We start from the raw sequence: 24,246 nt of genomic DNA on the forward strand, positions 1-24,246 counted from the left end.
CAGAGTTTCAGTTTTGGCAGCAGCGTCCAGTGCCCTGTCAGTAGCTCCTAGAGAGGCAGGGGTTACCAACTGGCCAGCAGGCTGTGTCCCTGAAATCAGATCAACGGGAGAGAAGGAAGTGGCTAAAAGTAAGTGTTACTGCTCTGGGATCCCCAGACGGGATGCTATCTGGAAAGGGCTCGGGACGATGGCTCAGGCAACCCCCTCCATTCCCAACTCCCAGTCTCCCAGATAGTGGGGTGAGAAGGACAAGGAGGCAGACTGTGTGACTGTGTGTGGGTGGGGAGTAAGCGTGCATATCCCAGTGGGATAAGTAGGGATACAAGTGTGTGCAAGCCCCCCATCCTTTTCTGAGAAATATCAGCAGGTGGGAAGGGACCGCTGTGGTCAGCATATGTAGCTCTACTCTTTCAGCTTGGTCTGTGCCTGGGTTTCCTAACTCCTCACAGTTGATTAACTGTGTGGCCTTAGGCAAACCACCTAACCTCTCTGATCCTCAGTTTCTTAATCTGTAAAACAAAGACAGAAATAACACCTATCATTCAGGGTCAATGTGGGTTCAAATGAGAAAATACGTGTGAAATAGCTTTGTCACCTCTAGAATGAAATAGGAATTGTTTCATATTTTTCAGTTTAGTTTAATTAATCAAGGATGTATTGAACACCAGACAGACCTGGGATTAGATAATGCGCATAAAGTATGGCACCTAGCAAGTCCTCTTCCAGTCTTTGAGGTTTCCCGCTTGTGGCTTTCTGGCAAAGGCATGTTCAGCTCCTTTTTCTGGGCTTCCAAGAACCCCTGAAATCCTTTCCAATTCCACCTCGCTTTGCTCTAGCAGATTCCTGCCATGAGACACAAGTGTGTGTCATCACATCATCCTGCCCTTCCTAGAGGTAGAAAAAATGAGGTCCTCACGGAGTCACTGAGTGAGGTAGGGCTGAGCCCCACAGGCAGCATACTCAACTCCTGCTGCTCCTCCTGGCTCTGCAGCCAGCAGATCTCAGACATGGACTCCCCTCCCTTTGCCCATCCTGACAGCATCCCAAGCCAGCAGTGAGACCATCCGGCACAAGGGCAGCAGCTGGTCAAGCTCTGTCCCCGACCCCCAGTTTCCTTTGTGCAACTGCCATGGTGTCTGGGGCCATTGAAGCTGCTCCTATTTTGTGCCATCACTTTCCCCCTTCACTAGGAGAATTACAGATCCTTTAACATCTGGAGAGGAGATGCCAATTTCAGGGGTTTAGGGGTCTGGTGCCTGGACATAGGTCTTCCCAGAGTCAGACCTGGAATTCTCTCTCCATCCTTCTCTCTGCCCCTGGATGTGCTAATGTAACAGAAAGAACACTGAGCCAGGAGTCAGGAAAGCAACTCTCTCTGCCTATCTCCTAGTGCCTCTAGACCTCTGTGGCTTTAGGTGATAAAAAGTGGAGTCACACAGGCTTCCATTTAGTAAACCCACTTGCCCTGGGCTTTCACAGCTTCATCTCATTCTCCCCTGATACAAACGAGGAGGTAGGCAGGGCTGGTTTTGTGATACCATTCCCTAGTTGAGGAAACCAAGACAGCATGAGTCTATGTGAGTGGTGTAAAGTCACCAGCAAGTTTGAACAATGAGGTTTTGGTACAGCCATTTTGATATGGTCATGAGGACATTTTGATGTCACCTACAAAGCAAACTATCCAACTTTAAAAAAATAATACCTATGCATTGTGCTCAGCAGAGACCTTCATCTATGTCTCGCCCTCTCTCTGGAGGGGCTGGGGCTGGGGTCCCAATGCCACTGGCATCGACACAGTATGGTGGAGTGGAAAGAGGCTTTGGTGTCAACATGCCTGGTTATACACATGGTTATGTAACATATCCTACACATGGTAGGTGCTAAATAAATAGCAGCTAATATTTTACAGGAAGAAATTTCTCTGTTGACACCTACCTCTGGGTCCAGGTGTCTCTTCATTTTTTAATTTTTTGGAGTCTTGCTCTGTCACCCAGGCTGGAATGCAGTGGTGTGATCTCAGCTCACTGCAGCCTCCACCTCCTGGGTTCAAGCAATTCTCCTGCCTCAGCCTCCCAAGTAGCTGGGATTACAGACCCGTGCCACCACACCCAGCTAATTTTTACACTTTTAGTAGAGACAGGGTTTTACCATGTTGGCCAGGCTGGTCTTGAACTCCTGACCTCGTGATCCGCCCACCTCGGCCTCCCAAAGTGCTGGGATTACAGGCGTGAGCCACCACGCCCGGCCCCAGGTGTCTCTTTATAAGAACTGCCTTTTCTGTGAAAGGCAGAGAGGAAAGAACTGAACAAATTCTCTTCTCTAAGATTGGACATCCTGTTCCTTCCTCTCTCCACTGCTTCCTCTCAACAGCAAGACCCTCCAAGCTACAGCAGAGTGGCTAAGGGCCTATGCTCTTGATCCAGAATCCCATCTAAGTCACTTACCAACTGTGCAACCTTGGGCAAATGTTTCACCTCTCCGTGTCTCAATTATCTCACTCATGAAATGGGGGTGCCCATTTTGTCCTATCTCCTAGGGTGGCTGTAAAAATGAAACACATTAACACATGTAAAGCACCTGGAAAGGACTCAGTGTACGTTCTTCTAGCCTAGCCCATAGTGTTTGTCTCCTCTCTTATCCACATGGGTCCAACCTAAGTAGCTCACTCTCTGTCTTTAAACGATGCCCAGCAAGCAGACTTCTACTCTCATATCAAGTCCAGGGGACCCTTCTTCCTCTGAAAAAGAGAGAAATCTAAGATTAGATGGACAAAGGTTTGGACTCCACACCATGAGAGCTGAAGTGCAGTCACTTTAACTGAATAGGAGCTTGTTAAATACATTTTATAAAAAGAAAAACTATTCTTCAGCACAGCTTACACTCCTGCCCCAATCCACAATTGTGGGGCCATATATTACAAATATGTTGGGACACTAACCTAGTAAACTGAAAATGATCTAGCACATCCCAGCCTCAGCAGTGAAAAAACAACTGCTAGTTTAAGGACCAGAAAACGTGCCCTCATGCATGATATAGTGTCATATATATAAAACTCAATAAAGAAGGTCCCTCTGCTCATTTAAAGCGTGATAATGGGGTAATGACCTCAAATTCGGATTCTGCTGTGAGTCTTGGGGTCAAGAATCCCTATAACCCTTAGATTTCCGACCTGTGTCATGAGGATAACAATATCTACCTCTTGGGCTGTTGTGCTGATGGATGAAGTCATACAAGAAAAGAACCTAGCAAAGCATTTGGCACATAGCGAGTGCCCAACATTGTGTTCTTTTTCTTCCTTTCTTAAGCAAATCCTTTAAATCCAGCCCCAGCCACCCAGTGGGGTGGGTCTCCCTGAGATTTGAATCCCCCAGGTTTGGAAGAAAGTCTCTGGTTTTGAGAGGAAGGGGTCTCTAATGATTCTGAAAGCTTGGGGTCCTTCCAACTGTTACTAGAGAAATTGTGCTTCAAGTTTTAGCTTTGGGCAAAGAAGAGCTCCTGTTCCTGAGAGCAGGGGTATCCTCTCCTGCCAATCATCCCGTCTAGGACTGGACTGTGTGCATCCCGCCCATGTTGCCATCTGCTCGACCTGCCTGTGCATGCCTGATGCTCTCATCCCTGGCTTGAGACCATGCAGAGGGTAATGGGTGCACGCACATGTCCCCTCTCCACACGAACACGCACAGTCACCCAAACATGTCCCAAAATGAGAAGTCTGGGACAGAGGTCAGGGTCTTCACCTTGGAGAAGCTGGCATCTGACTCTCTGCAACTCAGGTCAAGTCCAGAAGAGGGCTGCTCAGCTTGTAGGAAGACCGCTCCTGTCTCACACAAATATTAGGCAGTTGCTTATCTAGAGGTGAGGACAGGAATAAGAAGCAAGGACAGCTGCTGCTGGTGTGAGTTCTTAAAAGCAGGCAGCATTTTGTCCTCCCACCTGTGACTGCACCCACCCTGTGCCAGCACAAGTAACAAATGGTAGATCTCTCAGGTCTTTGCAGCCAGCCCATCCCAACTGTTGCTGAGACTTCCTGGCCTCCTGAAAGCTGCTTCCACCTGGGAGCATCTCCCATGGCAGCTTGCAGTGCTTACGCAGGTGATGACACCCCAGTCAGCGTCCCCTGATTGCTTTCACGTTGGAGCTGACTGGTATTTGGCTAAGGCCCCACTCCAGGGATTAATCATTGACCTGGTAAGAAAGGTCTGGGACAATTAACCGGACTCAAGAGAGCCTCAACGTTGCCATCTGACACCCATATCTGTTCCCACTCCCTCCCCTTTCTCTTCCAAAGAACTGCAGAAACAAAATACCTTTATATTCACAAGGAAATAAAAGGTTCCTTGCTGGGAAATTCCCCTGCAACAAAGAAATAACCAAGATAAACAACTCTATTGCCTTTGGCTCAAGCTGAAGGGAGTCTGGGAGCAGGAGCAGGGGCCAGGGTGGTGAGGGAGGTCTGGGAGATAATGCCCAGCTTCCTCCTGCTTATAGCATCCTTATCTTTATGGCACTCATTACTGCCCAAACTTACGATCATTTAACACTCTCTTTGTCAAGATAACTCCATAAAATGTCAAGATATCCATAAAATGGTTGTGATTAGACCTCTCTGTCTTATTTCAAGGGAACATACAAAGCCCAAATGAAATAATGTAAATGATAGTGCTTTCATAAGCAACAGGGTCTCTACAAATAACACAAATAAGCATAAGGTAAAAGCATGCTCTTGTATTTGGGGTGCCATACAGCAGTGGAGAGTGTTTAGGTGAAGGAGAAGGGACAAGATGGAGGAAGGTAAACAAGAAGGGACCGCCCCTGTTGCTTCCAAGTTCTTCCTCACCAACTTAACCGCGCGCAGGAAAATACAGCCCGCGCCCGGGAAGATGCAGATCAACGGAGCATGCGCCAGGTGACGTCAATCCGAAGAGCTCGAAACTTACCAGGCCACGCCTATGGAGACGCCCCTATCACGCCCTTATCCCGCCCACTGCCCTCCCGCTTCCAGTACCAACGCACAAAAGTCCGCTGCCGGCAGTAGCCAGCGTGACTTCTTCGGCCACAGCATTCGTGGACCGGGGAACCTCACCCGAGAGCGCCGGCGCGACTTCCCTGGCCCCCCTATACCTGAGGACCAGGGAACCTCGCCCGAGAGTGTGTGCATATTTGCAATAAAAGGCTGCCGCTTTCTTATGTACTTTGGCCTCATGTTTAATTACTTAGCTCTCCTAAATTAAGTTACATTAAATTAAATTAAGACAGAGAGGTTAAGCACATGGACTTTGCAGTCAAAGATGGGCCTAAATCTTCCCCACCCCCATTCTGTGTACCCCCACACACTTAACCCCTGTGTGCCCTTGAGCAAACTACTTAACCTTTAAGCCTTCATTTCCTACCATGTGAATGTGAATAAGAATACTAACCTTATAGGGCTGATATCAAGTCCATATGAGATAATGCACATAAATTATTCAACACAGTGCCTGAGACAGAATAAGGGAGCAATCAATGGGGTTAGTAGTTAGGACCATCATAATTACATTTACAGCCTTAACAATCATGACACCTCCTCTGTGGGTCTTGGTTTCCTCATCTGAACACACCGTGAAATATGTCAGCCTGCTTCACCTCCCAGGAATGTCAGGAATGTAGGGAGGGCAGCTGAAACAGAAAGATGGGGCCACATATTGGTAGGAACCAATCACCCAGCGAGCCGTTCCTGAGATCTTACAGGGTGCCTGGGACTGTGTCTCATGGGCAGGGAAACAGAACAAATGATACAATATCTCTATCCCAAAGGAGCTTGCAGCTTAGTTGAGAAGACAAAAGCTACTTATAGCTATTAAGGAAATGTAAGTGTTGAAGGATGATAAGACTTCGAGTTGTTATAGAAAAGGTGGAGGCACTGATTCATTCAACAGGATTTATGTCAGTTGCTGGAGACACAAAGTCAAACAGATGTCACAGAAACTCTAAGGTCAACAGTCTTGGAAGACAAGGGGAGCTTCATCTCCTTGTGATTATTGTTTTTCAGCATTGCACACGAGAAGTCGGCCTGAGTGGTGCGGCGCTCAGGACCCACCAGCAATGCTGCTCTTCGTGCTCACCTGCCTGCTGGCGGTCTTCCCAGGTGTGTCTGCCAGGTCCCTACTCCCCAAGCTCTACCCCTCCAGCCTGCCTGACTCCAGGGTTCACCTCCCTGGGGACACTAAAATCAGACTCATCCCCAGGGATGTCCCTCTCAAAGTTGGCACTCCCTTGAGGAAGAGTCCTACAGAGACCATGTCTGTGAGCGTTGGAAATCAGGGACAGGAATGGCACTTCCTAATCTCAAGGCCAGGGGTCTGTGAAAGATCTTATTTGAGAATAACAAAGACCTTAACTTCAACCAACAATCTCTATGACCCGCTGTGAAATCTGAGGGAAATCACTTATCCTTCCTGGCTCTCAATATTTTTATCTGGGGAAAAACAAGAAAAGAAAATCATCTACAAAGTGTTTTTAGAAATATAAGGAAATAACACATGGCAAGTGCAAACTTGTAACACCTTACGAAAGTGGTGTTATTGTTTGAAAAACCAAAGGATGGCTGGATGCTGGCTCACCGCTGTAATGCCAGCACTTTGGCAGGCCGAGGCGGGTGGATTGCTTGAGGTCAGTAGTTCAAGACCGGCCTGGCCAACATGGAGAAACCTTGTCTCTACTAAATAGAAACCAAAATTAGCCAGCATGTGCCTGTAGTCCCAGCTACTCGGGAGAGTGAGGCATGAGAATCACTTGAACCTGGGAAGTGGAGGTTGCACTGAGCCGAGATCGTGCCACTGCACACCAGCTTGGGCGACAGAGTGAGACTTTGTCTCAAAAAATATATATATATATAAAATAAAAAACAAGGAATATCATAAATTTGTCATTCCCTTGTCCTTGTAATGGTTATCATTAATGAATTACAATTAGAATTTAATCATGAGTAAAACAGTCACTTTATTTAATCTCAGCAATTTTCCAGCTATAATATATGATAAATTATCAACAGAGGGCCTATGTGTCAGGTAGAAAACCACATCTCCTCATAGTGGATTATCTGGAACAGGTTGTACTTCCCAAGGGCCTCAGAAAACCTCTCTTTTCTGTACCCACAGCCATCTCCACAAAGAGTCCCATATTTGGTCCCCAGGAGGTGAGCAGTGTGGAAGGTAACTCAGTGTCCATCAAGTGCTACTACCCACCCACCTCTGTCAACCGGCACACCCGGAAGTACTGGTGCCGGAAGGGAGCCAGTGGCCGCTGCATAACCCTCATCTCCTCAGAGGGCTACGTCTCCAGCAACTATGCAGGCAGGGCTAACCTGACCAACTTCCCGGAGAACGGCACATTTGTGGTGAACGTTGCCCAGCTGAGCCGGGATGACTCCGGGCACTACAAGTGTGGCCTGGGCATCAATAGCCGAGGCCTGTCCTTTGATGTCAGCCTGGAGGTCAGCCAGGGTAAGGATCCAGGCTCCTTGGGCTTCTGGGGGAATGTTAGAGGGAATTCTCTAAGGTGCATGGAGGGCTGGAGGAGGAACTTCCTGACAAGGATGTGTAGCCCGGCCGGGGGTCAGAAGGCTCCCCTCTCCCCAGGCAAAGACTTCTTAGAACAGAAGAAGGAGACAGATAGGGCCTACTTGGGGGTGATGAGTGAACCCTTCTAGGACTTGGTGGCCTATAACATTTTAGGTTTTCTGGAGACCCCAGCTTAGAAGGGTATCAGGAGGACAAGTTTTCTTGTGTTTGCTACAGGTAGAAAGGGAAATCTGCCATCAGGCTAAGGAGATAGAAAAGGCAGGGAGAGATTTACAGGGATCCTGAAATTCCTATCGTTAATGCACCTTTTCATAAAGGTTTGGGCTGCCAAAAGGCTTCTTGTAAAATGTATATATATTTTTTTAACCCAGGAACCCTTAGTCCTTCAGTATTATCAGGATAAACTAGATTATTAGTTCTTGACCAAAGACCAAGATCCTGAAAGGATAGGTTGCTAACAAGCCTACTCTAGTTGGAGAAAGAGAAAAAAAGAAAAGCTGTTTCTGACAAGGGTTTAACAATGAGGCCATTTTAGATAGTCAAGGACAACTCAAAAGAGAGGTCTTACAGAGGAAAGAAATTCAGGGGGACTCCCAAAGACATGTTCTGCTCCTTTGGAATATGCATACTATTGTCTGTGGACTAAATGAGGAGGTCATTCAGGTGGGGATGGAGATTGCAAACCACAGAATCTTAAGAGGTGAAGAGGGCTTAGAGTTCACCCTGTCTGGATGCTTAGAAGAACGTGCCGATGGTGGGTATGCAGCCTCTGATTAAGCACTTTAGCAGAAACTCACTGCTCCACGAGACAGCCCATTTCACATTTACAGTTGTAATTTTTAGAAACTTCTATTGTATGCGTTGAAATCCATCACCCTGCGTTTACATTCGTTCTGTTCATTTCAACACACATTAATTTGGCCACCTACTATGCAGAGGCATTGTGCTTGTCACAGCAGAGGGGTCAAACATGAGAAAAACATGCTCCTGCCTTCAAGGTACTTCCAGTCCATGGAGAACATAATTAACCATACACCAGATTGGACGTAATAAGCGATGCAGATGTATCAAGAAAGCATAGGGCAGGGAGAGATTAGTGTCAGCTTGGGGAAGGTTTCATGGAGGAGACGGCCGTCAAGCTGGGCCTTGGAAGACATATTCTGACAGAGTTCCTCTGGGAAGGAGGGCATTCCAGATTATAAGTTCACCCACACCCTAATTAGGAATAGCAAATAGTCCTATGTTGCAAGAAAGTAGAATCACAGTTTGCCCGCCCCCTACCCTGCACCCCTCATCCTGCAGGTCCTGAGCTCCCAAATGACACTGAAGTCTACACAGTGGACGTGGGCAGAACGGTGACCATCAAATGCCCTTTCAAGACTGAGAATGATCCAAAGGTAAAGGCCTTGTACAAGAAGATAGGCGAGACCTCTGTGCTGGTCATCGACTCCAGAAATTATGTGAATCCCAACTATAACGGCAGAATAGGCCTTCATATTCCAGGTACTGGCCAGTTAATTTTCACTGTTGTCATCGACCGACTTAGGCTCAGCGATCATGGACTGTATCTCTGCCAGGCTGGGGATGGTTCCAGTCGTGATGAGAAGAATGTTGACCTCCAAGTGCTAAAGCCCGAGCCCGAACTGGTTTATGCAGACCTGAGGGGATCAGTGACCTTCCACTGTGCCCTGGGCCTTGAGGTGGCAAATGTGGCCAAATTTCTGTGCCGAGTGAGCAGTAGGGAAACCTGTGATGTGGTCATCAACACACTGGGGAAGAGGGACTCAGCCTTTGAGGGCAGGATCCTGCTCAACCCCCAGGACCAGGATGGCTCATTCAGTGTGGTGATCACAGGCCTGAGGAAGGAGGATGAAGGGCGCTACCTGTGTGGAGCCCACTCGGATGGTCGGCTGCAGGAAGGCTGGCCTATCCAGGCCTGGCAACTCTTCGTCAATGAGGGTAAGACCCTAGAGAAGGAGAGGGAGGAGGTGAGGCAGTCTTGCAGGTGAGAGCCAAGCTCAGCTCCCTCTGAGTCTATTTATCAATAGTCATCAATCAGCCAACAGCATCCACTCACTGACCAGCCCCAAGCTGGAGGCTGTGTGGGCTGCTGCCCAGGACAGCGAGAAAAAGCAGCCTCTGCCTGGTGGCAGCTCCTAATTACTCTTCTGTTATCAAAGTCCTTTTGATGGCTGTCCCTGCTTAACAAATAAGAGGTGAGTAAAGCTCTTGATTGAGGCAGGACTTATAGACTGTGTTTCAGGGCTGTGGCAGGCTCTGCAGGGGTCCTCTGTCCCCTTCCCTGGCCCCTACACAAGATGGGTGCCTCATCCCTCACATTCAGATGGAAAAAGGATTGGCTAATCTTGGTATCAATGCGTTCCCAGAAGTGCCCCAGCTTCTAAATGTTTCACTCCCACATTTGGTAGGGTTATTTGTGAATTTCAGCACCATCTGACCCACTCAGCCCTACTCTAACGAGCCATCAGCATGGTGAAAGAATTAAATCCCAGCTCCGTCTCACGCCAGAGCACCCTGCATAGAGTTGCCCTTGCTAGAAGCAGCAAACCAGTACTTGCAGGTCCAAGTATCTGTGCTTGTGACTTTTTTTTAAAGGGGCTTATGTTCCCTGCACGCCATGTTCATGTCCAGCTTGGGGTCCTCACCAGGACTCCCTGCATCTTTGGTCACCTGGTTCTCTCTGGACCTTGGCTTTAGCTGCCTGGTCAATGGCTATTGTCTTTGAGATGCCCCTTGGGGCCCCAACAATTAGCTCACCCTTGCTACATACTTTATATTTTACATAATACCTTTCTAAATATATTTTCTTGGTTTGGACATAATCCCATTTGGCCACTTTTGTGAAATACCCTTATTAGTGTATAAAACAGACAAAAAATTATACAGAGGGAGACTTTGTAAGAAGCCAAAGGAGAAGAGCTGATATTATCTCCTTCAACTCCTTCCATTCTCTGCTCAGAATAAGGTGGAGGAAAAGAACAACATGTCCAGGTTGACGGGGAGACTCCATGTCCCCGGAGTCTGGCCCTGGTGGCTCCAGCTGCAGGCTCTGTGACATTAGGAAAGTTCCTTTTCATTTTCTAAGGAGGGTAAGGTGATGCGTGTAAACTTCACTCCCCATCCTGGCTGAGACCCCGGGAAGAAGGCTTCTCAGGCCACGCAAGGCTCTTCCTGCGTGGCCATCCTCCCATCTCATCTCTGTCTGTGTTTTCAGAGTCCACGATTCCCCACAGCCGCACTGTGGTGAAGGGAGTGGCAGGAGGCTCTGTGGCGGTGCTCTGCCCCTACAACCCTAAGGAAAGCAAAAGCCTCAAGTACTGGTGTCTCTGGGAAGGGACCAAGAATGGCCGCTGCCCCCTGCTGGTAGAGAGCCAGGGGCTGGTTCAGGAGCAGTACGAGGGCCGCCTCTCCCTGCTCCAGGAGCCAGGCAACGGCACCTTCACTGTCATCCTCAACCAGCTCACCACCCAGGACGCTGGCTTCTACTGGTGTCTGACCAACGGCGATACTCACTGGAGGACCACCGTGGAGATCAAGATTATCGAAGGTAAGAGTTGAACAGGAAGGAAGAAAGCTCTAAGACCTCTCCAGCCAGCAGCAGCATCCCCAGCCACTCTTCCTCCTTTTTCACCCACCTCCACCCTGATGGGCCAGACCTCAGGAGGGAGCCCACCTATTCAGAGGTCACATTTTCATATCTGTAACACGCACCCTACACTCTGAATTACCATACATGGTACCTCCTACTATCAAGAACATGGGCCTCTTTCGCAGTGTGCAGGCGTCAGCTGAAGTTGAGGATTGCAGATACCTCTTTGTATTGAGTCTAGAAGAGAAGGAAGAGTGAGGAAAGCAAACTGAAGTCCATGTGCAAAGATCTATGAGTTATGGTAGACTCTGGATTGATCATGGTGCTCATCAATAATAATTATTACCTAGGCACACAATTATATTTCTTATGTAGTCAGAATCATACTTATTTCTAATGCTATACGAAGAGGAAATGTAGACTGAGCATGGTGGTACATGCCTGTAATCCCAGCACCTTGGGAGGCCAAGACAGGAAGATTGCTTGAGCCCAGGAGATGGAGGCTGCAGTGAGCTATGATCGCACCACTATCCTCCAACCTGGGTGACAGAGAGAAACCCTGTCTCAAAAAAAAAAAAAAAAAAAAAAAAAGGAAAAAGGTTGAGATATATACATACATACATATATATATATATATATATATATATATATGACATGTGGACAAAGGTTCCCACCAGAGTCACTTTCCTGCAGCATCTCCAAGTACCAACTTCTGTGCTTATTTCTACCTTCCTCCCTCCTCCAGGAGAACCAAACCTCAAGGTACCAGGGAATGTCACGGCTGTGCTAGGAGAGACTCTCAAGGTCCCCTGCCACTTCCCATGCAAATTCTCCTCGTATGAGAAATACTGGTGCAAGTGGAGTAACACAGGCTGCCAGACCCTGCCCAGCCAAGATGAAGGCCCCAGCGAGGCCTTCGTGAACTGTGACGAGAACAGCCGGCTTGTCTCCCTGACCCTGAACCCAGTGACCAGGGCGGACGAGGGCTGGTACTGGTGTGGAGTGAAGCAGGGCCACTTCTATGGAGAGACTGCAGCTGTCTATGTGGCAGTTGAAGAGAAGAAGGTAGCAGGTGAGTCTTCAAGGGCAGGGCCTGCACCCGTCAGACCCAGAGGCAGGACTTCCTGAAGGCCCCTGCCTACGAGCTTCTCAATCAGTGCTGGCCCGTATGTTTGGCTGTAAGAGGCTGAAAGTGAAGGGCGGGAAGGGAGGGGACATTTAGGTCCTATATAGCCTCATTGAGCCTTTCAGGGGACATCTCAAATAAACATACCAACTAAATAAAAATAGTGGGTTTGCAATTTAACCTCGGCATTAAGACAACTCCCAGCTGAATGTGGTGGCTCACACTTGTAATCCTAGCACTTTGGGAGGCCAAGGTAGGCAGATCACTTGAAGCCAGGAGTTCAACACAAGCCTGGCCGACATGGAGAAAACTTGTCTCAACTAAAAATACAAAAATTAGCTGAGCATGGTGGTGTAATCCCAGCTATTTCGGTAGCTGAGGCATAAGAATTGCTTGAACCCAGGAGGTAGGGGTTGCAGTGAATGAGATCATGCCACCGCACTCTAGCCTGGACAACAGAGCTAGATTCCATTTCAAAAAAAAAAAAAAAAGACAAGTCCCATAGTTGCCACTTCAACCCAGATTGAAGTCTCTTCTCTATCTGGAAATATTCTTCTCTGTATAGAAGAATAATATGCATACATCACTGTCATATGCAATATGTTCATCCCCCTTCCCCTTGCCAAAGCTTGCCCTCAAAAGAGGGCCAGGTACCTTCGTTTACAAGGTCTGATCAAGAAAATTAGGAAACATCTAGTAAATTTGCATTTCAAGTCCTCTTTTAAAATTTCACATGAAATGTTTTAGCCCTAATAAGGGTATTTCGTAGTCCCTCAAGAAATCCTATTGTGTCTGGACCCTGCCGGTGGGACTCACTGAGGGGCCCTTCGCCAGGCTTCCTCCAGGGGGCAGCACTATCACACCCAGTTGGGCAGTAGGGAAGCCTGGGGCCAGAGTCTTAGAGCCTTGAAAATCTCCCCAGCCTAAGTGATGGATCAGCCTTAGTGATAGGTGAGCCTTTATGCACAGCTGATCTATGACACGAAGCCTTGAAGGTCCCCAGCATACGTTTGGTAGTAATGGGGCAGAGATCATCTATGACAATTGAAGAAGGCCATCACAGCTCTGTTTCTAATGCCATCCTGGGTCCTACCCCAACAGTCTTGAGATCCAACCCTGACCCTGTGATTCCTCATGAAGTCTCCCCAGACTCCTTCACCTCAAGGAGTAAGACCATAGAGAAAAAACCACAACCCAGGCCCCACTCTTCCTTGCGGCAGGGTCCCGCGATGTCAGCCCAGCGAAGGCAGACGCTGCTCCTGATGAGAAGGTGCTAGACTCTGGTGTCCGGCAGATTGAGAACAAAGCCATTCAGGATCCCAGGCTTTTTGCAGAGGAAAAGGTCGTGGCAGATACGGGAGATCAAGCTGGTGGGAGCAGAGCATCTGTGGATTCCAGCAGGTGAGGAAGGATTCAAGGCTCCCCACTCGGAGAACATCCCAGAGCCGAGCACCTGAGGCTGGGCCACCAGGTCCAAGGAGGAAAGCCTGTCTGTCTCTTGAGCACTGGGGCAGCCCTTACTACCTCTGCTTATACAATAAGTGGGAGGGTCCCATGGTACCCTCTGCCCTTCTCCCATGGCTGGGGAGGTGTTTACAGTTCAGTTCAGTCTTCCAGGCCTGGGATGCAACAAGGCCCAGTGCTTGCCTTTGCCAGTCTGGGAAGGCTTCTTAGAAGAACACAGCTAGGGAGCTGCATCAGCAGGATGGGGTGGATAAACCTGGGAGGACAAAGTAGCCGAGTCAACCTTGGCAGCACATCCTCGGGCCCCCAGATCTCCTTTCCAGGGATGAACTAACTTAAGCCTTCTTCCAGCTCTGAGGAACAAGGTGGGAGCTCCAGAGCGCTGGTCTCCACTCTGGTGCCCCTGGGCCTGGTGCTGGCACTGGGAGCCGTGGTTGTGGGGGTGGCCAGAGCCCGGCACAGGAAGAACGTCGGTGAGTCCCTGGGATACTCCCTGCCTCCACCTCCAACCCGAGCCCTCAGTCCTGAATCATCTACCCATAGAGGAAGCTGCTGTTGTCTCTCCTTTTTCACGGGCTAAAACAAAGGATCCTGAGAAAGCAGGATGGGGAAAGACAAACCCACACATACTCGAAACTTAAATTCAGAGCTGCTGTCCAAATACTAACTCTGGAAAGTCACCTGCAATTACCCAGGGTCTAGGTTCAGAGGCAGGGCTGCCAGGAAGAGAAGATTGGGTTTTAGGAGACCCTGGGCTTGGACTAATTGGATAACGAATGAGCTGTGTGACATTGGGCCATCCTGATGCCATGCCTCAGTTTCCTCACGGCTCAAGACAAGGATGATAATCACTACCTCACAGAGCTGATGTGAGGACCAAAGGAGATGTTGTGCATTGAAAGATCCCAGAGTGACAAACAAAGATCAGGGATTACCAAGTCCTGATTACCCAGGAAAAGGGACTGGGGAGGAGACTCGGATCATTTCCATCCCCCTGGGTCATAGTCAGAGGTGCACCACCTCAGCTGTCCTGCAGGGCTACAGTGGATCAAGCAGCCCGGCCTGGCCTTCTAGGTCGCAACCCCTGTCCCTACACCAACTCCTCTTCCTCCTGGACAGACCGAGTTTCAATCAGAAGCTACAGGACAGACATTAGCATGTCAGACTTCGAGAACTCCAGGGAATTTGGAGCCAATGACAACATGGGAGCCTGTTCAATCACTCAGGAGACATCCCTCGGAGGAAAAGATGGTATGACCCTCACTCAAGGGAATGCACAGCCCCTGGGGAGAGCAAGAATTGGCCTCACATCTGGGTTGGGAAAAGGAGGCTAGTAAGGGCTCACCTACCCTCTTTCTTCACACAGAGTTTGTTGCCTCCCCTGAGAGCACCACGGAGAACCAAGAACCCAAGAAGGCAAAAAGGGTGAGGAGGAAGAAGGAAGCCCCACTATGTGCCAAGGAAATGCAGCATGAGGGGCTGCAGTTAGACTTCAGGAAGAACTACCTTAACATGGGGGCTGATCCCAGAATAGGGAGGATGGTATAAATAGTCCTCAGGAGTCCTCAGGACTTTTTGAGGAAGAACTATATCTTACTGGTGGTGGGATGCTGATGTGGATAAGACTCAGGAAGGAGGTGAGCTATATGATTAGGCTGGAAAATGGCAAGAGGGAGGCAGGCCGGCAGATGAGAAAAGCAGGTACATAAAAGATGGGAAGCCCCAATGCCAAATCCTGGTAATTAAATGGATGCTCTTCCTGGGTTGGGGGACCCAAGGACCTCAGGCCACCCATCCTCCCTTAAGGATTTGCTCAGGACCAGCTTTTTGCCTGGTCCTAGGAGACATTTGCTTGCTGTGGGCAGTTTGAGGCTAGAAGCCCCTGCTCACTTCTCTTGAAGCCCCAGCAGAGGCAACTCCTGCCTTTGGGTGCCACATACCATCCCCGCAATCTTCCCTAGGACTCAGGGGACCCAGAAAAATAACATCTCGTGCCTCTAATCCCGAGGTGATAGTTTTTGTTGTTGTTGTTGTTTTTATCATATCTACTTTTTCTTGAAACATCTCTGGCATTTAGCAAAGTTAGAACAAGTTATTCCTGGAGACAGCCTTCCCCTTTAACTCTGTGGTGCCAAAAAGCTACCTCTCTGGGCTGGTAGAGAAAGAAAAACATACACCACCATGGTTGACACCAGCCTAGGCCACCTTGCCCATGGACTGTGTGGGCAGCTTCCGGGGACAGGCCCAGGCAACAGAGGCGGTTCCACTCCACGTGTCAGAAGGAGGTAGTGAGACAGAAGGAGATATTTTTAGAGGCTGCAACTTTCCATTTCTCAAAATGCGTCCTGTTTGGTGAACACGGGGGCTGGGATGAGAACAGTGGGCCCCACAAGCTTGTGTTGCTTGGACCAAGATCATGAATTCAGGACATTGAGTACCTCCCCTCCCCCAACTCCACCCACTGAGCCAGTGCCCCCAACACTGACGCCTCTCCTCTTGCACCTTAGTCATCTAAGGAGGAAGCCGAGATGGCCTACAAAGACTTCTTGCTCCAGTCCAGCACTATGGCCACCAAGGCTCAGGAAGGCCACCAGGAAGCCTAGATGGTGTCGCCGCCTGCCTCCTGCACCCATGACAATCACCTTCAGAATCATGTCGATCCTGGGGGCCCTCAGCTCCTGGGGACCCCATTGCCTGCTCTAACACCTGCCTAGGTTTTTCCTACTGTCCTCAGAGGTGTGCTGGTCCCCTACTCAGTGACATCGAAGCCTGGCCTAATTGTTCCTATTGGGGATGAGGGTGGCGTGAGGAGCTCCCACTTGCAACTTCTTTCTGTTGAGAGAACCTCAGGTATGGAGAAGAATGGAAGTCCTCACAGGTCCCTTGAAGGAAGAGGGACAGGGGTGGGAGAGCTGATTGCAGAAAGGAGAGATGTGTAATGCCCCTCTGCACCCTTACCATGGGATGTCAACAGAATTTTTCCCTCCACTTCATCCCTCCCTCCCGTCCTTTCTCTCTTCTTTCCTTCCATCAAAAGACGTATTTGAATACATACTAGAATTCAGGTGCTCTGCTAGATGCTGTGACAGGTATGCCACCAACACCGCTCACAGCCTTTCTGAGGACACCAGTGAAAGAAGCCACAGCTCCTCTTGGCGTATTTATACTCACTGAGTCTTAACTTTTCACGAGGTGTGCTCACCTCTGCCCCTGTTGGGAGAGGTCATAAAATTTCTCGAGTCCTAAAGCCTCAGGGGTCGTGTATGATGAGCGTACATACAGGTAACTATAAACCCACATTCTTACCATTTCACACATGAGAAAATTAGGGTTTGGAAGAGTGAAGCATTTTTCTTTTTTTTTTTTGAGATGGAGTTTCGCTCTGTCGCCCAGGCTGGAGTGCAGTGGCACGATCTCAGCTCACTGTAATCTCCGCCTCTCGGGTTGACACCATTCTCCTGCCTCAGCCTCCCAAGTAGTTGGGACTACAGGCACCTGCCACCACGCCTGGCTAATTTTTTGAATTTTTAGTAGAGACAGCATTTCACTGTGTTAGCCAGGATGGTCTCGATCTCCTGACCTTGTGATCTGCCCGCCTCGGCCTCCCAAAGTGCTGGGATTACAGCCGTGAGCCACCGAGCCCGGCCTCTTTTTTTCTCTTCTTTTTTTTTTTGAGACATAGCCTCACTGTGTCACCCAGACTGGAATGCAGTGACACAATCTCGGCTCACTGAAACCTCTGCCTTCCAGGTTCAAGTGATTCTCGTGCCTCAATCTCCCAAGTAGCTGGGACTACAGATGTGGGCCACCACGCCTGGCTTTTTTTTTTTTTTTTTTTTTTGTAGAGACAGGGTTTCGCCATATTCACCAGACTGGTCTCGAACTCCTGGCCTCAAGTGATCCACCCACTTTAGCCTCTCAAAGTGCTGGGATTACAGGCATGAACCACTGCGCCCGGCCCTGAAGCATTTTTCTCAAAGGCCCCCAGTGAGATAAACTAGATTTGGCGTCTTCTGCCCTGGGCCAGGGATCTCTCTACAAGAGCCCCTGCCCCTCTGTAAGGAGGAGGAGGGAGAAGAGAAAATATAAAGGAGGGAGATCTTTCCCAGGCCCCACCATTTCTGTCACTCACATGGACCTAAGATAAAAGAATGGCCAAACCCTCACAACCCCTGGTGTTTGAAGAGTTCCAAGTTGAAGGGAAACAAAGAAGTGTTTGATGGTGTCAGAGAGGGGCTGCTCTCCAGAAAGCTAACATTAATTTCTTTTTCCCTCTGAGTTCTGTACTTCAACCAGCCTACAAGCTGGCACTGGCTAACAAATCAGAAATATGACAATTAATAATTAAAGACTGTGATTGCCACCAATGAGGCTCAGACTGTATTTGTCCCCAATACCTTCTGTCTCTCAGACAGCCCTTTCAGGGCTTTCTTTTCATTTTCTTTTTCTTTTTTAAGACAGGGCACTCTGTTGCCCAGGCTGGAGTGCAGTGGTGCAATCATGGCTCACTGCAGCCTCTACCTCCTGGTTTCAAGTGATCCTCCCACCTCAGCCTCCAGAGTAGCTGGGGCTGCAGGCATCCACCACCACACTGGCTAACTTTTTGTATTTTTTTGTAGAGACAGAATTTCGCCATGTTGCCCATGCAGGTCTTGAATTCATGGGCTCAATTGATCCTCTCACCTCTGCCTCCCAAAGTTCTGGGATCACAGACACGAGCCACTGCATCTGGCTGCCTTTTGCTTTGGTCCCGCTTTTAGGCACCCCGGGACCCCCTTGTCTGTCAAGATCATTCCTAAGTTCTGGTGCGAAACCATGCCATATCCTATAAGGACTGCCCAAGCTGTCTGTTGGCAGCTAGCCCCCCATCTCATCCCTAGACTCTTCCACAGGGCCTCTGTGTGTGGAGAGTTCTCTCCGCAAGAGAGTTCTCCCTAGTCTGCCATTCTGCCTGATGTGAACCTTTGCTTCCACCCAGGCCTTAAACATAATGCTGTGGATGCTATGAGCTTGCCAAGTCTACACTTTCCTGGGACTCAGACTTCAGTCCTCTTTTGGTCTTCCCTCCAGCCCCACTAACTGCAATACTCAGTCTCAGTTCCCAGACCCTAACCTGGGTCAGAGCCTTGGGCTTCTATCCAGCCAGAAGAAGGGGAATCAGAAATGTTTATTTCTGTCTTCTGTGATGGGGATGCGTAGCTTCTGGAATGATAGCAAATCGTTCCAGGAGGATCAAAATGACAAGGTGTGTCAGAACCTACCACTGTCTTACCCTTTCAGGAAGCTGTTCTCTGACTCACCAAAGGGCCATGTTTATGGTAGAGGACTAAGGTGCAACTTCTGTATGAATGCCAATAACCAGCGAGCCAGTCCTGAGCTCGTGTAGCCTATCCCAGTCCTTTGAAGCAAAGGTCAAGAAATGTCGCTAAAGCCAAAGGCGATCTTATATTATTCCTAAGTGATATTGTCAATACAGCCCAAAGTCCATCTGCTCCTCGTGTAGCATGAGAAACCCTTTTAAATAAGGAAGCTGGTTCATAGGTTCTGGTGGACATGAGTTTGGAGAAGATATGATTCATCTTAGTACAGGGGAGTGACAATAAACTGCAAGATTGATGATGATAAACCAATTAGCAACGGTCAGTGGCCCCGAGCATTCAAGGAACTATTTAAACATTTGATGACAAGGAAATCTTCCCCAAGTTCTTGAATTATCTTCATGTTTATTATTTTTTAAAGTCCAATATGTAAAGATAGGACTATTATTAAGGCCCAACTATTATTAATGCTCAACCACTGCTGGGCATTATTAAGGCCCAAGAGTGGTTAGGAATTATTTTTGTTTTGTTTTGTTTTGTTTTTGTAGAGACAGGGTCTTGTTTGTTGCTCAGGCTGGTCTGGAACTCCTGGCCTCAAGCAATCCTTCCACCTCTGCCTCCCAAAGCATGGGAACTACAGGCGTGAGCCAGTGCACGCAGCCAGGAATTTGTTTCTAGCAACTGATTTTGTTTTGTAAAGCTCAAAAATAGATCTCTGATTTAGACCTTTCCAAAACTCAAGACAGAACATCTCTCCTAAGAACATTAAACAGCAGCTAGAGGAACTGACTGTGCTATGGTCTATGAAACTGGCCCCCCAGGCAGAGAAACAAGTAGTTTCCCACCCCATCCCTCCCAGCTTTCCTAAAATAATTATCTCTACTAAGGAGTCTGTGCAACAAAAAATAAGAGATCATCTCAAAAAGGCTACATGTCTAAGTGGACAGTGGACACGCTGAGAGGCAGGCTGTGAGACTGAGACCAAAGGTCCCAGCAGGTTGTGGAGCAAGGCAGGCATGGAGAGAGGATCATCGGTATAGGAGCCAAGCAGCTCTGGAGTTTCTCTTCCAAGGCTGATTCTCAAAAGGGCAGCCAAGCCACTCTCCCTAGAGCCAAAAATCTTAGGCCTAGATACAGGGACATGAATATTCTAAAATCCAGGTTGTCGCTGTTAAGTCACATTGAAGTTGAACCAAAAGTCCTGCGTGTTTGGAGTTTTAACCTCAGAACTCCAATAGGAATATGGCCCTAGTCAGGAAAGAAATCTTAGTCACCAAAATCCTACCATTTATTATCTTCAAAAAGTCACATGGCTGGGTGCGGTGGCTCACACCTGCAATCCCAGCACTAGCACTTTGGGAGGCCGAGGCAGGCAGATCACAAGGTCAGGAGATCAAGACCATCCTGGCCAACATGGAGAAACCCCGTCTCTACTAAAAATACAAAAATTAGCTGGGCGTGGTGGTGGGCGCCTGTAATCCCAGCTACTTGGGAGTCTGGGGCACGAGAATCACCTGAACCCAGGAGGCAGAGGTTGCAGTGAGCCCAGATCGCGCCACTGCACTCCAGCCTGGGGACAAAGTGAGACTCACAAATGGGCTTATTGTTGTAAAGGTAAATGCTCCAAGGCCCTAATGCTGTGAAGTGGCTCACTTTGGGACAGGCAAGCCTGGGATCCTTTGGTGCTCGGAAGGACGGGACTACAGGGTGCCTGAGTCAGGTAGCTCTACCTGGGGCGGGGGCTTGTTCTTGGTGAGTCCACCAGACAAGGAGATTCTTGTGATCTGTCATTGCAGAGAACAGCATTGGGTCAGGGAGAGGACCACCTGAGGATGGAGGCCCTCAGTTTGGGAAGGCCCTGGAAATGGCCCTTCTAACCCAGCCATGTGGAGATTAAAGCAGAGAAATGCAATAACCAAGCAGAACCCATGACAACAACCTCCCCGCAGTGGCGGTGGCTAATCTCCACTGCACTCTGACCACATTGCAGGCTGTGTGTTGAGTCCCTTGTAACACTTACCTCATGTGATCCTCACAACGGCCTTATGAGAAACGTTCTTCTTAGCCCATCTGTAACACAGGGAGGATGGCAGAGCCTAAGCTAAAAGGTCATCATAGAGAGTGAATGAACACACCTCAAGGACTTACACTTTCCAGTGAGGCATTATTTATTCCCTCCACCCGCTGTTGGGGGGCTGTGAATGTCTTCCATCAGGTTCACCCCTTCTGGCCTCTAGAGGGTGTTGGGCCATTGACTCCCTTGCCCCATGGTGTGCTCCAGCCTGGCAGATGCTCCCCTGGGAGTAGGAGTGCCAGGGCACCATGGCAGCCCTGTGAGTCAGAAAGGAGAAATTGAGTTTAGACGAGAAAAAAAAAGAGGAGAAAATAAGGATGTAAGAAATGTAAACTTCACAATTTCACCAGCAGTCAGTCTTTCCTTGGGCCCCAATCCCCATGACTCAAGGGCAGCAGCTGAAGGTAGATGGAACAGGTCCAGTTCTGGGGGTTTTAATCCCCTCAAACTCCAAACATTCAGTTCCTGCCCAGCGGTCCTCAAACCCCTAACTCTTAGTCTTAACAACCTAACGGGATGTTTTCAAGGTTTCACTTCGGCCACACATGATGCAAAAGCTCCTGCCCACTCCCATCCCACACACCTTCCGCCGTGCCTGGCAGGCCCCAGCCTCAGCACAGCCACACACCACACACTCACACACTCATAACCACACACCACACACTCACACACTCCACAGAGCACACTCATGGACACACACCACACACACATAACCAGACACCACACACTAGACAGTGCACACACACACACTCATAGCCACATACCACACACACACAACCAGACACCACACACACTACACAGGGCACACACACACTCATGGACACATAGCGCGCACACACACAACCACACACCACACACACACTAGACAGTGCACACACACACTCATAGCCACACACCACACACTCACACACTAGACAGTGCACACACACTCATAGCCACACACCACACGCACTCCACAGAGGACACACACACACTCATACTCACACACCACACACACTCAACCAGACACCACACACACACTACACAGAGCACACACACACTCATGGACACACACCACACACACACAACGACACACCACACACTCACACACTAGACAGCACACACACACACTCATAGCCACATACCACACACTCACACACTAGACAGAGCACACACACACACTCATAGCCACACACCACATACATTCAACCAGACACCACACACACATAACCACACACCACACACTCACACACTAGACAGTGCACACACACACTCATAGCCACACACCACACACTGACACACTCATAACCACATACCACACACACAACACAGAGCATACACACACAACCACACACCACACGTTTACATACACATAACCACACACCACACACACGCTCCACAGAGCACACACACACACTCCACAGAACACACACTCATAGCCACACACCACACATTTACACACACTCATAACCACACACCACACACTCACTCCACAGAACACACACACACTTATAGCCACACACCACACATTCATACACACTCATAGTCACATACCACACACACTCCACAGAGCACACACACGGCCACACACCACACATTCACACACACTCATAGCCACACACCACACATTCACACTTACACACTCATAACCACACACCACACATTCACACTTACATACAACACACAGTGCACACTCGTACTCATAGCCACACTAGAGCCAAAAATCTTTGTCCTAAATATGGGGACATTAGTGAGTTTTGCTGATGTATCACATTCACACACACACACACTCCACATGGCACACACTCACATAGCCACACACCACATTCACACTCACACACAGCACACAGCACTAACACTCACATACTCATAGCCACACACCACACACTCACACTCATACACTTAGCCACACACCACACACTCACACACACTCATAGCCACACACCACACATTCACACTCACACACTCCACACAGCATACTCATAGCCACACATCACACGTTCACACACACACACTACACACATCACACACTCACAGCCACACATCCTACATTCACACACACACTACACAGCACATACACACTCATAGCCACACATCATACATTCACACACTCACACACCACACATCACACACCGCCACACATCATACAGTCACACAGACACACTACACATAACACATTCACACACTCATAGCCACACACCACACATTCACACACACTACACACATCACACACTCACAGCCACATACCACACATTCACAGACTCACATACTATACACTCACACACTCCACAGGACACACTCACATACAGCCACACACCACATAGTCACACACACACACTACACACATCACACACTCACAGCCACACATCCTACATTCACACACACACTACACAGCACATACACACTCATAGCCACACATCATACATTTGCACACTCACACACTACACACATCACACACTTACTGCCACACATCAAACATTCACACACGCTACACATAATACACTCACACTCTTAGCCACCCACTACATGTTCACACACTCACTACACACACACTATAGCCACACACCACACACACACCACACACATGTACCACACAACACACATTGCACCCTCACACACTGCACCTCAGTCACACACCACCCATACTTCACACGCTCAAACATCAGAGTCATACAACACACATCACACACTCACACATTCACACATATATTCATACTCACACACTCTTGCCCCCACACACATCACGTCCATTCACTCATATTCTCCTTCTCTGTCTCTCCAAGACAGCCCCAGGCCTCAAGCCCAGTGCAGGGTGAAGCCCAGCTGTGTGACAGCTCTGGGGCATTGGGAAGAGCCCACTAAGTAGGGCAGAGTGGGGCTGATCCCAGCTCGGAGCTCTGGCACTCACTAAGCAGAGGCCTGAGGCTGCCCTCTGCCATCTTGGCCCATTTCGGGGCTGGAGGGCATCACAACCACAGCTGCTCTGGGCCAGGGGAGACTCAGATAGGTATGGGGCAGGGCATGCTGCCCACCCCCCCACACACTTCCTCTGCACCTGCTCTGAGTCTCACATTCAACTTCCACTGCGGATGTTGTTGTTTTGGAGAACATGTGAC

At 49.0% G+C, this 24,246-nt stretch overlaps 1 protein-coding gene and 1 long non-coding RNA gene across 3 annotated transcripts; one reads left to right on the forward strand and one right to left on the reverse strand.

The window, feature by feature from the left end:
- Positions 1-18,126, forward strand: PIGR (polymeric immunoglobulin receptor). Its single transcript, XM_010365658.2, has 11 exons — positions 1-128; positions 6,029-6,124; positions 7,137-7,481; positions 8,862-9,518; positions 10,795-11,127; positions 11,915-12,241; positions 13,516-13,696; positions 14,111-14,232; positions 14,879-15,010; positions 15,126-15,184; positions 16,267-18,126. The coding sequence occupies exons 2-11, from the start codon at positions 6,082-6,084 to the stop codon at positions 16,360-16,362; spliced, it is 2,295 nt and encodes a 764-aa protein (XP_010363960.1). The 5' UTR covers positions 1-128; positions 6,029-6,081; the 3' UTR covers positions 16,363-18,126.
- Positions 13,687-24,123, reverse strand: LOC115899192. Of its 2 annotated transcripts, none has more exons than XR_004058889.1 (3): positions 24,039-24,123; positions 21,226-21,408; positions 13,687-14,015 (listed from the first exon to the last, which is right to left on the reverse strand). It is a non-coding gene; the product is annotated as an uncharacterized LOC115899192 (long non-coding RNA). The 2 variants fall into 2 exon arrangements; XR_004058888.1 differs by having other exon boundaries at positions 21,098-21,408.
- Between the last annotated feature and the right edge of the window lie 123 nt (positions 24,124-24,246).

Source organism: Rhinopithecus roxellana, chromosome 8, assembly GCF_007565055.1.
Source record: "Rhinopithecus roxellana isolate Shanxi Qingling chromosome 8, ASM756505v1, whole genome shotgun sequence".
Taxonomy (NCBI): Eukaryota; Metazoa; Chordata; class Mammalia; order Primates; family Cercopithecidae; genus Rhinopithecus; species Rhinopithecus roxellana.